The sequence below is a fragment of the Simochromis diagramma genome, unplaced genomic scaffold (assembly GCF_900408965.1).
Source record: "Simochromis diagramma unplaced genomic scaffold, fSimDia1.1 OVJJ01000449.1, whole genome shotgun sequence".
Classification (NCBI taxonomy): domain Eukaryota; kingdom Metazoa; phylum Chordata; class Actinopteri; order Cichliformes; family Cichlidae; genus Simochromis; species Simochromis diagramma.
In genome coordinates this window covers 357,454-371,365 of record NW_024387274.1, presented here as the reverse complement: position 1 = coordinate 371,365, position 13,912 = coordinate 357,454, and the positions used below count along the sequence as shown (strand labels likewise).

Sequence of the window (13,912 nt, the reverse complement as noted above, 5' to 3'; positions counted from 1 at the left end):
AAATCAGTCGAGATTTACTAGATTGTGAGAAGGCTTTTTTTTTTTTTTTTTTAGGCAGAAATCAATGTTAACATAAAACTTTACTGTGAATGGGACCGAGTCAGAGGGTTCTCTACACAAATATCCCATTGACTCCAGATGCTCCTGCAGGTACGTGTACCAGGACTTCTGTCACAAGATGTCGGCCATCACTAAAAGGCTTCTTTACGCTCCAGAGGAATCTCATCAGGTATCAAGTCGAAACCTTTGAAGGACTCCCTCAAAGGGCTTCTTCCACTCCTCCTGGTTTCACGGACACAATACACTATTATTACAAAGAAAGTTGGCATGTAGTGTGGACACCAATATTGTACAGACTCACCCTAGGAACCCTCTTTCCTCAGGCAAGGAGAGGTCGTACGCTGTGTAATCGTGGTCCAGTGAAAGGCACTCTCAGCTCCAGGCTCGCAAAGACAGAGCGACACGAAATGGCCTGAACTGAATAGTCCATTGCAAAATCAATTTCTCTCAATTGTGTTGAGTACGGACAGGGTTTCTATAGGTCTATGCTATTAATCAGAACTCTGTCATTAATTTTATTATCTATTATTTGAATATAGTCAGATCGTCACCCTATTGGTTGCGTTGCATTTTTGGTGACCACTATTGGTTAATACTTACACTTTTTGGCAATGGTTAAATGATGCATTATTTTTTACCACCAACGCTCTCCAGCTGCAATTCCGCGCTCCACTTACCCTCCATCCTTTTCTCCCTTTTATGGTCAAATTAAAGATGCTTCATGAGCACTCATGCTCTGAAAAGCTGTTGCGCAACACAATTACCGCCCAATTCTGAACGAAGTAATTTGTAATTAGCGGACATTTTTTCAGCGGAAAATATCGCCAACAACAGGCAAAGTGCATGTTCCCTTTTATTTTTTTTTGCTCAGATTCTTTCAGTTACCGGTCTTAATTTCTTCGGGCGGGCTAGTGAGCTAACAAGCAGGGCTACCCATGTGCAGCGTGGTCCGATCAGCACGGGAACATCACACATGAGAGCTCCTCCATCAGACGAATGCTGTCCTCTGCTGCCAGCTTTGGGTGTTGGAGCCTAGAGGAGAAAATAAAGCCATGTTTAATGAATCCTTTTCGACTGGTGCATTCTAACTTTAGGTTCAGTTGAAGTTTTCCTTAGACGTGTAATATTCTGGATCACAAGTCTGACAATCTGGCTAATAAAGGTTTGTATATTTTGTCTGTAATTATCATTTAAAATCATTTTTATTTTAAAGCAATGAAAAGCAATAAGAAAAAAAAACAATGCAATGAATAGTATTTGCTCTACTTTGTAAGGTTGTCCAGATTTTTTGGAGAGTATAATCATCCCAACGCAATCAAGATTCTGTATTCCGATCAGTTTAAAAAAGAAGTCTTCTTCTGCACAAGTTGAGAAGCCACATCCAGTCAGAACAGGAATTCCAGAGAAGTGATCCAAAGCATGTCAAAAGTATTCATTCACCCCTATCCAAATCAATGAATTCAGGTGCTCCAGTCACCTAAAATCACAGCACCTAGGCATGCAGACTGCTTCTAGAAATTTTGAAAGATTGGTCGCACCAGGAGCTCCTAGTGGTACCATAATAAGTTCCAACTGTTGCACATAGGGATGTGGTTTTGATAGATTTTCACGATTCCGTTCCATTTTCGATTCTGTGTTAACGATTCGATTCTCTTATCGATTCTTTTTTTTTTTTTTTTTTTTTTAAAAAGGAGACACTAAGGTCGATTAGCCTAGAACTTGTTTTATATCTTCTCTTGAACAAGTAGAATTTAGGGAGTAAAGGCCTTACAAACCCAACATGAGATCTTAAGAGATCCACAGCCTACGGCTCTTCAATGGGTGTCACAGGGTCCCCGGGGAAAAATTGTAATGTAAATATAATAAAAATTATTTCTTCTGTAGCAATAACAAGTATAACAGAAATTGTTCTGTAGCAATTACACAAGAATCCAGAATGTCCCTGCCTGCAATTAAACACATTCACTTACGGAAAATCGGGGGCATCTGCTGCGGCAGCCTTTTCCACAAAACTTAGTCACTGCTCGGTGCATTCGTCTATCCTGTCCTGAGAAGGAGACGCTACGGTAGACTGCAGTTGAGACCTGCCAGCATCTGAGCAGACTCTGTCTGTCTCTCTCCTCATGTCACCTAATGCACAGTAATGGCAGGTTTGTAATAAGGCAGATCGCGCTAAAAACATCTCAATATGCACTGTTGTGATTATTTACCTGCCGCACTAACGGGAGCAGGACGTGCAAACGTTCCACGCTGCTGCTGTGGTTGAGATTCACGAGTCCGGAGCGGAATTAAAAACACAGACATTCATTTGAGGTAATGCGTGTTTTGTGAGCACATGCTTTTGCATATTCGTAGTGTTTCCTCCCTTAAATGAAATCTACTTTGCAAGCATTGCAAGTTGCCCTGTTGTCATCCGTTCTCGTAAAGTATATCAAACTTTTGAGCGTTTGCCAGCGCCGTTAGGCGCCGTGTTTCCTGCCAGGTAAATGACGCTCCGAACCGTGGTGACGTCATTCGGGGCGACTGGAATCAATAAGGGAATCGTTTTGCAAAAATGTGCAACGTTCCAAGGACATGACACACATGGGAACCGGTTCTCAACAAGAACCGTTTTTCGATACCCACCCTAGTGCAACAAGTCCAGTTGCAAAATTTCCTTGCCACTAACATATTCCACAAGCCAAATGTAGTGGTATTTAAAAAGTGGAAGCGACTGTGAACATAGCAGCTCATCCACAAAGTGGTAGATTTGTTTAAATCACAGAGCGGGGTCAGCCAGTTTGGGCAGTTGCCAGGAGAACAGTCTTGTTGCCTGCCACTGTGCCAAGTTGTGGCGGGGCGTGGGTAATCGGTGCAGCCGCAGGATAGGCGAATGACCCTGCAGGGCAATCCACAATCACACCCTCGCCAGGTATAGACTAAACTGGGTCACGTCATGTTTTGTTGTGTGTATACTTGTGGCTGGCATCTAGGGCAGCTGCAGCCGATCATGTTGTAACAGCAGCACGAGTTACATTAAAGATTAAACAGTCACTGAATGCTGGATCGGGTCCTGTCGTGCACTTCTACCTGCCACACAAGTGTTTGGTGAAGGGAGCATTATGGTCTGGGGTTGTTTTACTGCAGTTGGGTCGGCCACCTTAATTCCTGTGAATAGGACCTCTAAAGGCTTCCATACCAACACCATTTGGACAATTTCATGCTCCACGTTGTGGGAGTTTGTGATGCCTCTCCTCCTGCTCCAACAATGACCTGCGCACCAGTGCACAAAGCAAGACATGGATGGTGAGTTTGGTGTGAGAAAGAACTTGACTGACCTAACCGGTCCTGGACCATCAAGCTGACAGCATTCTTTGGGATGAATTAGGGGGAGAACTGCCAGCCAGACCTGTCATCCAACCATCAGTGTCTGATCGTCTGACAGGCTGAGTTAAGGCTAAGCCTTGTCCTGCTTTTCCCTTCTACTGTTGCCAATGCTTTCTCTCATATGGGGTCATCTGAAGTTGGGGTTTTGTGGGTCTTTACAATATAAAGCACCTTGAGGTATACTGGTGTTGTGATTTAGCATTGTTTAAATATGTCTGTGGAGGTCTCAGTCATCCCGGTCATCGTAGTCAAAGGAGCTTGCAAGAAAAGCTGTATAGGATAAGGTCTAGTCACTCTTAGTTTTACTCTCGATTGCACAGAGTGTATATTTTGTTAAAATTTGACTCATTTTGGATAGGATAAGTGTAAGTAATGGGGAGTGGATTTCAGTTTTTCTTTATGATTTGTTTGCAAAGATTTCCGTAAATGTTTTTCTTGCCTTATTTAATTTTACGACTTGTTCCTTTCACCACGGTAACTGTGCACGGGGGGAGGGTTCGCAGACAGGCAGTGGAGCTCGGGGGCTTTAACTAGGTGTGGAGAAAAACAGTTTCTTACCGTGTTTTGCAGTTGTACTGGACGTTCAAATGTGATCACTGTTATTCAAAACTGTGGAATAAATGTTTGCCTGTTTGTTTTTTGACTACAAGCGGACTTTGTGGATTAATGTTCAACTGCACTAAGACAACGCGTACGGGTCCGACTACCAGCTAGTGCTTCCGCGGTGATATTCGTAAGAAACTGTTTCTCCTGCGGCCCAGTCTTCGGATTGGAAATGTAACTGCAACACATGGACATGAAATACGAGGAGAGGATTCACCAGTCAGCCTTCAACACAGAAGTAAGTGCATTTACTCGTGGACACGGAGGAGATTGTGTTGCTAATCTACTCCCCAGTGTTAATGCTAATGCAGCGAACGACCGCTGAACGACTAGCTAACTACACGTGAGCGATATCCTTTGTGTGTTTCCTGAGGCTATGGGGCAGTTGCTGTATTGAGCTCCCAGCTAAGTGGAAAACTAATGGGAGAATCATGGAAGATGATAAAGATTCAGCAAACAGTGGAAAAGCGGAAGTGAAAGCCCTACGCTAAGGCGATGGCGGATGCATTACAAAGGAAAATAGGCTCAAGAAAGGCTAAGCTGGGTCAGCTAACAGAAAAAAAAAGAATGAGATGCTGCAGTTAATGGAGGATGATGGCAATGTGGAAATAGTGAACAACCAAGTGTCTACGAATTTAATCACATCTTGTGGAGAGTTTTGTGAATGAATCATCCGTAAGGGGCTCTTCAGCAAGCTGTGTCAAGAGAGGACATGGTAAATGATCAGCAGCATTGGTTTGAGCCCAAGCGATGCAATGAGAAGCTTTGTTGATACGTGGATGCTTGGATAAAGAAGTCCATCATGTACGAGGAAGCAAAATGGCTGATGAGAGGTTCAGCCACTGACAGCTATCCGTAGCAGCAATCTAGGAAGTCTAGAATGTCCAAAAGCCAGCCACTGCCAATCTTCAGCATCCTCAGCTCGCTTGAAGGCAAGTTGGAGAAGGCTACACTCTGGCACAGGCAGCAGCTTTAAAGGAAACGGCAGCTTTGGAGGAGCAAGAAGCTAAACTTAAGGCTGAGAAGGAAGAGCTTGAATTACGAACGCTTCTTTAGCAGCAACTGACGCTAAACTTAAGATTTTGCAGGGTTTGAGGGATCAGATGTGTCACATAGGGATGACAAATTATCTTCGTCCAAATGCAGCCAGCTGGGGTACAGACTGATCTCACACAGAGTGACTATTGAGGTTGTGTGGTGTGAGCCCAAACAGGATGCCCATCTATCCAGCCTCATCAGGCTACACTGTACAGGTCAATCAGCCAGTTATCGAACCGAACACCATGTTTTTTCAGCTAAACAGTTCTGCTCATCAAGCGGGCGTAGAAGCTTCACAGGACGTTGTAGCTGTCTGCAAAACAGAACGACATTGCACGTCAACAAAGACTTTCTCCTCTACTCCTCGCAGAACTTTCCATTCTTTAGTGGGGATCCATTGGAATATAGACTTGTTTATCAGAGCCTTTGGCAGGGAGTGGAGTGTAAAACGAAAGCAGAAAAGGATCGTCCTTGCTTCCTGGAGCAATACACTCTGGGACAGCCCAGGGAGCTATACGCAGTTGTCGCACATGGATCCAGAAAAGGGCTCTGTGAAGCAAAAAGGCTCCTGAAAGAGCACTTTGGCAACGATACAGGTTTCTGGTGGCATACATAAACAAGGCTCTAGGCTGGTCCTCCAAAAGGCAGAAGGGTGAAGCCCTCAGCGCATTGGCCACTCTTCCTCACCAGCTGTGGGGACTGCAATGTCAGACATGGAGTAACATGGAGGAGTTGGATATGTTGCCAACATGCGTGCCATTGTGAAGAAGCTACTGTACAACCTCAGGGGAAATGTGGTAGGAGTGTCGCCTTTGAAATGAGGATGACAGAAGCTCGTCGCCTAAGTTTATGGAACTTGTCAAGTTTTATTAACACGCAGGCTAACAGTAGCCACACAACCAGGGTTGGAGATATAAAAAGAGACAGCAACAGCAGCCAACCAAGTATCCACCACGAAATGCACTTTGGGAGGAAGGAGTGGCAAGACCAGTTTTCACAAACAACGCCACACCTGTAAAAACCACGCGGGCGCACATCGATCGAGCAGAGGCAAAAGGGAGGGCAAAAACAGGGATCATAGGCCTTCTTGTAATCAATCCAGGCAGTGCACAGGTTGGTCAGTCTGGTTCTTGCAGTCTCGGCTGACTGTTCTGTCTACCAGTAGCTGGTGTTTTGTGCCTCTGGTATTTTGCCAATTCCTTTCAGTGTCCCGCTCATGTATTGACCCATGTACCTGTTTATCTTAGCCGATATGATGCCTGACAGGAGCTTCCATGTAGTACTGAGGCAGGTTATTGGTCGGTAGTTGGAGGGGACCGGTCCCTTCTTGGGGTCCTTGGGGATCAGGACCGTCCGACCTTCGGTGTCTCTTGTTAACTAGCAGCTGGTTCATTTGTGCTGCCAGACGCTCGTGGAGTGCAGTCAGCTTCTTTAGCCAGTAGGCGTGAACCATGTCGGGCCCTGGTGCTGTCCAACTCTTCATACTGGAGACCCTTTCTTGGATATCTGCCACTGTGATGGTTACTGGACCCTGTTCAGGGAGGTCGCTGTGGTCTGCCCTCAGATCCACTAGCCACTGAGCATTGCCGTTATGGGTTGCGTCCTTCTCCCCATATGCTCTTCCAGTATTGCTCCGTCTCCAGCCTTGGTGGTGCTGTTCTCTTATTATTGTTTCCCTTGCCACTGAGAGTACACCTTTGCTGGTTCTGTGGAGAACAGCTGGTTTATTCTCCTGCCTTCTATCTCTCTGGTGTACCTCCTCAAGCGGCTGGCCAGGCTGTGAGTCTTTGCTTGGCAGTTTCCAAGGCCTCAGGTATGGACAGCTTGCGTATTCTTATGCACCTTCTTTGTCGCACCTTTCTGCAACTCCGTTAGTTGGCTAACCTCCCTCCGTGCTACTTTGATCTTGCCCTCTAGCCTCCTTCTCCATGGAGGGTACTGCCCCTTGTGGCTGTTCAACTTGTAGACAAGCATCTCACTGATCACTGCTGCCGTATTGTAGATCAGCTTGTTAGTGTCGGTAATCGTGGTTGTAGGTATTGTCCGTAGTGCTGCATTAACATCATCTAGCAGACCTTCTGAGGGTACTTCACGTAATCTTGGTAACCGGCTACGGGGGATCCAGGTTTCAAGCTTGGCCATGATCCTATTTTTCAGGTCAGTTCCTCTCGCACTCAACGATCCTTCTCCTATCGCACTTGGGGCTATGTACCCAATCTCGGGTGGGGGTGATGATATCTCCCCCCTGACCTGGCGTCCTGACTCCTCCTTGCAGTAGCATTTGTGTTGTACCTCGTCAATCTCTAGCTGTGAGAGCAATCCCTTCTTTCGAATGTTGGAACACTGAGCTACTAGTTGTTTCGCCGTCATTGTGGATGTTGGGTATCAAAGATAATATATATATATATATATATATATATATATATATATATATATATACATATATATATATACATATATATAGGGGGTGCAACGATACAAAAATTCACGGTTCGGTTCGATACTTTGGTGTCACGGTTCGATATTTTTCGGTACAAAAAATGTTCATGTCTTTTTAATTTGTCATTATTAAAATTATAAATATATATATTTAACTCAAAAGTACAGTTTTTAAATGTAATGTTGCTGAAACAACAAAATAATAAATCTATCTGATCGTGAAATCACTAATCTTTGGAAAAGACTTTATTACAGAGAAATGGCTCTTTCCAAAATAAAAGCTATACTATATGCTTTTCTGGGCTATATTCTCAGCAGCATATTCAACATATCAGGTCCCCATAAGGAGAATCATGTGCTAACGGCTGTCTACATGACTCGGGTAAAGTTTGTAGTATGCGTGCTTGTTGTTTTTGTCTGCTTCCACTTGTCTTTGCACTAGGATGATGTCGGCGTAAATGTGCAGTCATATTCGTTGTGTTCCCACTAGTGCTGTCAGCGTTAATCTCATTAAAATGACATTAACGCCATAACGCGGCAAATCTCCGTTAACGAGTTACCGCGGATCGCCCCGTACATGGGGCTGGACGGCGTCAACACGTTAACGAACTAACTGCGCTAACGCAGTAGTTCCCACCAATGTAATTGAGCATTGCGTGGCACATCCAACATACTGATCAGAGCCTCTACTTCACTCATCATCCAAGGTTTTCGCTTAGGAAAAACCCAAATGGTTTTAGTCACTGTCACATTCTCTGCACAGCACTTAAAGTAGAAAAGGACAGAGTGAATGAAGGTCTCCAGGTCCTGCTGTTTCGAAGATGGACCAGTCTGTCAGATCAAACAGTCCTGTAGCTGGAGGAGAGCATCATCAGACCATGTTTAATGACCCAGGTGCTTGGAAGGGTTTGTTTCCTGAGGGGTTGTATGCAGGGATAGAAAGCAGAATGAGGTGGTCAGATTGTCCCAGGTGGGGGAGGGGTGTCGCTTTGTAGGCATGCTGGATGTTGCTGTATACGTGGTTCAGTGCCCTGTCCCCCTTGGTAGGATACATAACATGATGGAGGAATTTGGGGAGTACAGATTTCAAAAATGCTTTATTAAAATCTGCAGCAACAATTTGGACACCCTGCGGGTGCTGTCTCTGCGTTTTACTGATAAGAAGTTGAATGTGGTTGAGTGCTAAGCTAACATTAGCGCTGGGGGGAATGTAAACAATGGCAACTATGGCTACCGTTAACTCCCAAGGTAGATAGAAGTTTCTGCACTGAATGGACCTGGTGTCTAAGTCCGGTGAGCAGTGACTTTCTATAATTTTGCTGCTAGAGCTGGATCAGGTCTGAATTGGGCTCTGTGCTTATGTGCTTCAGGACTGGTGCTATAACTATATGCTTTACCAAAAAGGAAAGTTTAAGCCTAATCTTAAAAGTAGAGGCAACAATACAAAGTCCTCAGTGCATTGCAGGAGGACGCAGTGAAAAGGCATAAAAAACACAAAAACCCCAAAAGGTGCACAGTAGTTGGGTGCGCTGTGCTGCTGAATATGTCCATACACACTGCCATCTTGCTTTTTTTTTTTGCAACTTTTCAAGTGTAAGTCAATGGCATTTCAATACATTTTCCCAGTCAACTATACATTCACCTAATTTCAATATAATTTCCCAGTCAGCCATAGATGAATGACTTTGAGAGGGGTCCAATGGAACAGTTGATAATAGTTTTCATTTCCCGGTCAACTATGAATCCATTACTTTTCAATGCCTTTGTTGTCGCCTGGTCAACTATAAACAGATCAATAATCATTCAGTTATAACACGACAACTTTGAATCAATGTTATTCCAGTGTCATTGCTGTTACACTGCCATGTGTCATCTGTTTTAATATGGATTTTAGTATATTTTGGCCATAATGATGATTCAGATGAAAAATCAACATTAATTCAATCTCATCTTGCTCTCTGGGAAAGATGAAAACCAGCCCCGAAAGACTTCAAACGATCACCACGGTGATTGTACTGTAGAAACGGAGGCTGCAGTCTGTCTGTTCATCCATTTGTTACGTGCTGAAGTTTAGGGTCTGGCGGCTGGGCTTGGGTTGACAAACACTCAGCTTTTACATTACTCCCATTTCTTGGCTAGCTTAGCGTTAGCATGCTGTCTGTGGAGATGCTTGCTAGGAGTTCTATTGCATAATGCAGATGCTTTTTGCACTACACTCACGCACTCTCCTCCTTTGGTGCAATAACAATTCATGAATAAATGATAAATTAAAGGTTAAATACAAATGTTCTTAAACTGAGCATTAGGTAGAAATATCCCTGCAACACTGGCCTCCATCAAAAGTATTCAAACAATGAAAAAACGTTAAATCAAATGGCCCAGACATGTTGGAGCTACTTTGAAGTTTTTGGCTCTGTGACTTTTCACCGTGACTGAAAGCTGGATAACAGTACTTTCTGACGTCACCGCCATTCTTCATAATAGTGACGGTGAAGTCCGGTGACGCACAACAGGTTCTGATCACTGCGCTTAACAGGCTGCTTACCGAAACTTCACTCAAGTAATCATAGTACTGCTAAGGCGTTACTTAGCAACACTATTCACACTGGTATATAAGAGCGTACGGATCGGAGACCGTACGAAACAAACAGCTCCAGAAGCTGAGTGCGCAGATAGCGCTGGAGATAGTGCTGTGACACGGGCTACGCGCTATGGACTACTGTTGATTTGTTGAGGAAGAAACAGCGCACACTCCAGCTCCTTCTGGTGCTCACACACCTGATTCATTCACCTCGCTTTATTTCTGCTGATAACTGTTATCGTGATACATTGGGCATTAGAGTGCTTGTTGTTGTACAGTGAGAGAAAACCTGCGAGATCATGAAGTCTCTGCTTGTAGCAGTTTTAATGGTTCTCATCGCCGCCGCCCAAGTTTCCGGCGAAGAAAATGACCCAAAAGAGGACACTGATTACTGGACGAGCACTAATCAAATCCAGGTATTTATTCAGACTTATACTCTCTCCTTAATAATTCATAAATACTACTATTTAAGTAGCTCATCTTTTAGTCTCCTTCAGTGGATGAAAGCAGAATAAATTTATGTACCGCCTAACAGGCATAAGGAAATTAGTTTGACTTAAGTTTTTTTTTCTTGCTTTTTGTGAGAACAAAGACATCCCTTTACAGAAGTATGTTAAACCCCAGCGTCACACTGTAGGTTGCATATTTGTATTTTAAAAGATATTAAAATTACATGTATACACAAATTTACTGAACAGGTGTATATAAAGGCTTATATATTAGCTTAATCACACTTTAGGAGCGACTGGATATGTCGGCACTTTGTCATAATGGGCATCGTCACTCTGTGCGGGACATTAGTAGCGCAAAGATCCATATTGCCAGTCACAATGATGCATACTGCACGAATATAATCCTGAGATGGAAACAGAAAATGGCAAGAAAAGATCCAAATACATTCTGCTTTACTCAGTGTATTTTATGTGGGTGGACCGGTGGGTGGGTCTTTCAGCTAATATTGATTAAGATACGGTTCTGGCAGAATTCCGCTTTATTCTCTTGTTATAAAGACATGAGCAGGTAGATATGGTATTAACACAGTTGAGGTATAGTTTGATGACGCAAAATTTTTATAAAGATAAGATCCACTCTCACTCCACTCTGCCTCTCAGTGTAAGCATTCCTTCTCTCCCTCCACTCAGAATGGCTGGATTTCCGACAACCCGTTCAGAGAAGCCCTGCTGAGACTGACAAGAAAGCCAAAGCCACATCAGTTTATCGGTCTGATGGGGAGGCGCTCTATGGGTAAGAGCTATTTCTTAATAAAAGTACTTCTCCTATGCATCAGTTATGCTAACCTTTCATTTTTACTTTCATCCTCCCACAGCAAACACACAGATCACCCGCAAAAGTAAGTCCTGAAGTCCTTATAGCTAGAGCAATTTTCCTGCTCTTTAATTAAAACTCGGAACAAAAAGACCTAACCCCTTTGCCAATAGCTCAGATATGTGGCCAGTTACCTCAGAGCTTTGACTGGCGCAAGCTGGTTTGTATACAAACCAGCTTGCGTATACGCTGCTCATTTGTGCACAAATCAGCATGCACAACGCAAAAATGAATTTTAACATAACAAAATAAAGTTCAGGTAAAAATAAAGCTAAATAAAAAATTACGATTTTAAAACAAATATAAATATCAGTATGTACAGTAGTGGAAATAGGCAAATATGAATATTATTGCCAAATAAAATTGATGAATAGCTACAACCATCTATTACAGTGATAAGTTAACAAGAATTAAATAATCACTTTGAATTTACCACCATATCACTTGTGTGAATTATAAGTAATCCTGTTACAGTATCACTTTTAATTTAATAAAGAATAAATTACCAGTGATAATGTAATAATCCTCCCATGTGGTAAAATGAGACTGCTCTGTGGTGACCAGTCAGAGATGTATACATCAGGTGGGATGTATTACTCATAATGGTGAGGGATTTCTTCAGCATTCTCCTCTTAGACACCTCTACCTGAGTCTTCAAGTTTTACTCCCAGAATCAGTCTTCAAGCTTAATTTGTTCAGTTTGTTGACATTAGCAGCTTTCATCCTGCCGAACACTCCTGCATAGAACACCACACTTGCCACCACAGAGTGATGGCAAGTGATGTAAACAGCAAAGCCTTACAAATGTAACGTCCTGAGCCTTTTAGTAGATACAGGTCGCACAGATTCTGCTTCGTGTCTCATCCATGAAATAAACCCTTTTAAATGGATGGAAGGGCATTAAAAAGCATTCAGGACATTAACCCATAAAGATACATAAAGATATAGATACATTTTTACTGCCAGGAAAACTATGGGAGAGTCAGTGTTTAAGCTTTAACAGGAACTTTCCTCAGTGTGTGAAGGGACGAGGTTCTTTAATATCAGACACACAAGCAAAGGCAAGTGTGCAAGGGTCAGATGGACTTGTGTGTTTTTCTCTAATAATGTGCATTTTGACTGAGACTAAAGGCAAAAGAAAATACATTGAGTTTATAAATGTACGGAGACAGTGGGTGGAGAGGTGTACACAGCTGTGACAGCTCTACAGATATCAGCTCGCTCCACAAAAGTGGAAGGTCTTTGTTCCACAAACAGAGCATGGAGCAGAAAAAGCACAAATTCCACTTGCCCACCGTGTTTGTGTCTGTGGGCAAGAAATGCACACTTTCCCAGGGTTTAATTAACATACACCCACCAAAGATTTTTTTTCCTAATGTTCTTTGAACTCATTAATTAGTGAGTAAAGAAGGTGGTCCAGGGGAGACGCCTGTGTGAGACAAAGAGGGAAAAGATAAAGAGCCATGAGGAGGAGGGGATTTTCTCTTTCCTGTGTCATGGTTTGCGTTTCATCTGAATTAGTCACCTACTCAGTGATGCACTCAGTGCAGCGTAAGTAAGCAGACAGCTAATTTATCCCTGTAATGCAGGACCTGCTGTAAAACAATCATGTGGCCGTTCAGTTGAACTGTTCATGTTTCAACAGAAAGTCTTTAATACTAACAGAAAGAAACCAAAAAGACACAATTCATTGTTTTGTCGATGGCTCAAGAGACATTACAGTTTTCTTGTTGTAGTTAGATGAATGAGACATTCAGTGTTGTCTTATCTCAATGTCTTTCCTATGAAGGACATAAAGTGAACTCCTTCGTTGGACTGATGGGGAAGAGGAGCCAAGAGGAGCCAGGTCAGTTCACTTAACGAGGTTTCATTTTCTCAAAAACAAACTGAATCATTAAGATGGCATTTTCCCCTTTTTCAGCAGAGTCTTATAACTGGAACACAATAGAGATGTATGACAAGCGCCGCTAAACAGCTGTCACCTCTCTGCTTCTCATCAAATATTCTTCAGCCACGGCACGGGGACCGGATGTTGGTTTTGTTTTTCTCCAAACCGCATATAGCTGTTAGCTCATTTAAAAGATTACATTTTTCATACTGTAGTGAAATAGCAGTTCTGTATTTGTGTCAGTTTGATCTGTTTCGGTAGAAGAAAGAGTGGAGTTTGAGGAAGTGTCATTATAAATGTTAATTTCCACCACCTGCCAGTTTTCTGAACAGTGTGCTGATAGTTTCACTTCATTATGCCTCATAACTGATTGTTTTTTTGCTAATACAACAAAATAGCACAGGTGCTCATTTTGGCTTTCGAGTGACTTATAGAAGCTGCCTTGTTCTTCATCTGCATATGTTGTGATGTATTAAAATAATGTTAAAAATTGTATTAAAATTATTTTATCACTGGTTCAGTCTTAAGCTTGTACAGTGCAAATCAGTGCTCAGTTAATCTAGATGGATGGTGCTAGGGCAGACTCTGATGGTAAACAGTGGTACTGCATG

The 13,912-nt window shown here is 42.9% G+C and overlaps 1 protein-coding gene across 4 annotated transcripts; it reads left to right on the top strand.

Moving 5' to 3' along the window:
- The first annotated feature begins 10,129 nt into the window (after positions 1–10,129).
- Positions 10,130–13,824, top strand: LOC120715571 (protachykinin-like). 4 transcript variants are annotated; one of them, XM_040002612.1, is made up of 5 exons: positions 10,130–10,503; positions 11,230–11,332; positions 11,415–11,438; positions 13,203–13,259; positions 13,338–13,824. In XM_040002612.1, the coding sequence occupies exons 1-5, from the start codon at positions 10,387–10,389 to the stop codon at positions 13,382–13,384; spliced, it is 348 nt and encodes a 115-aa protein (XP_039858546.1). In that variant the 5' UTR covers positions 10,130–10,386; the 3' UTR covers positions 13,385–13,824. The 4 variants fall into 4 exon arrangements, with proteins under 4 accessions (XP_039858546.1, XP_039858545.1, XP_039858548.1 ...); XM_040002611.1 differs by having other exon boundaries at positions 13,335–13,824; XM_040002614.1 differs by lacking the exon at positions 11,415–11,438.
- Positions 13,825–13,912: the final 88 nt, after the last annotated feature.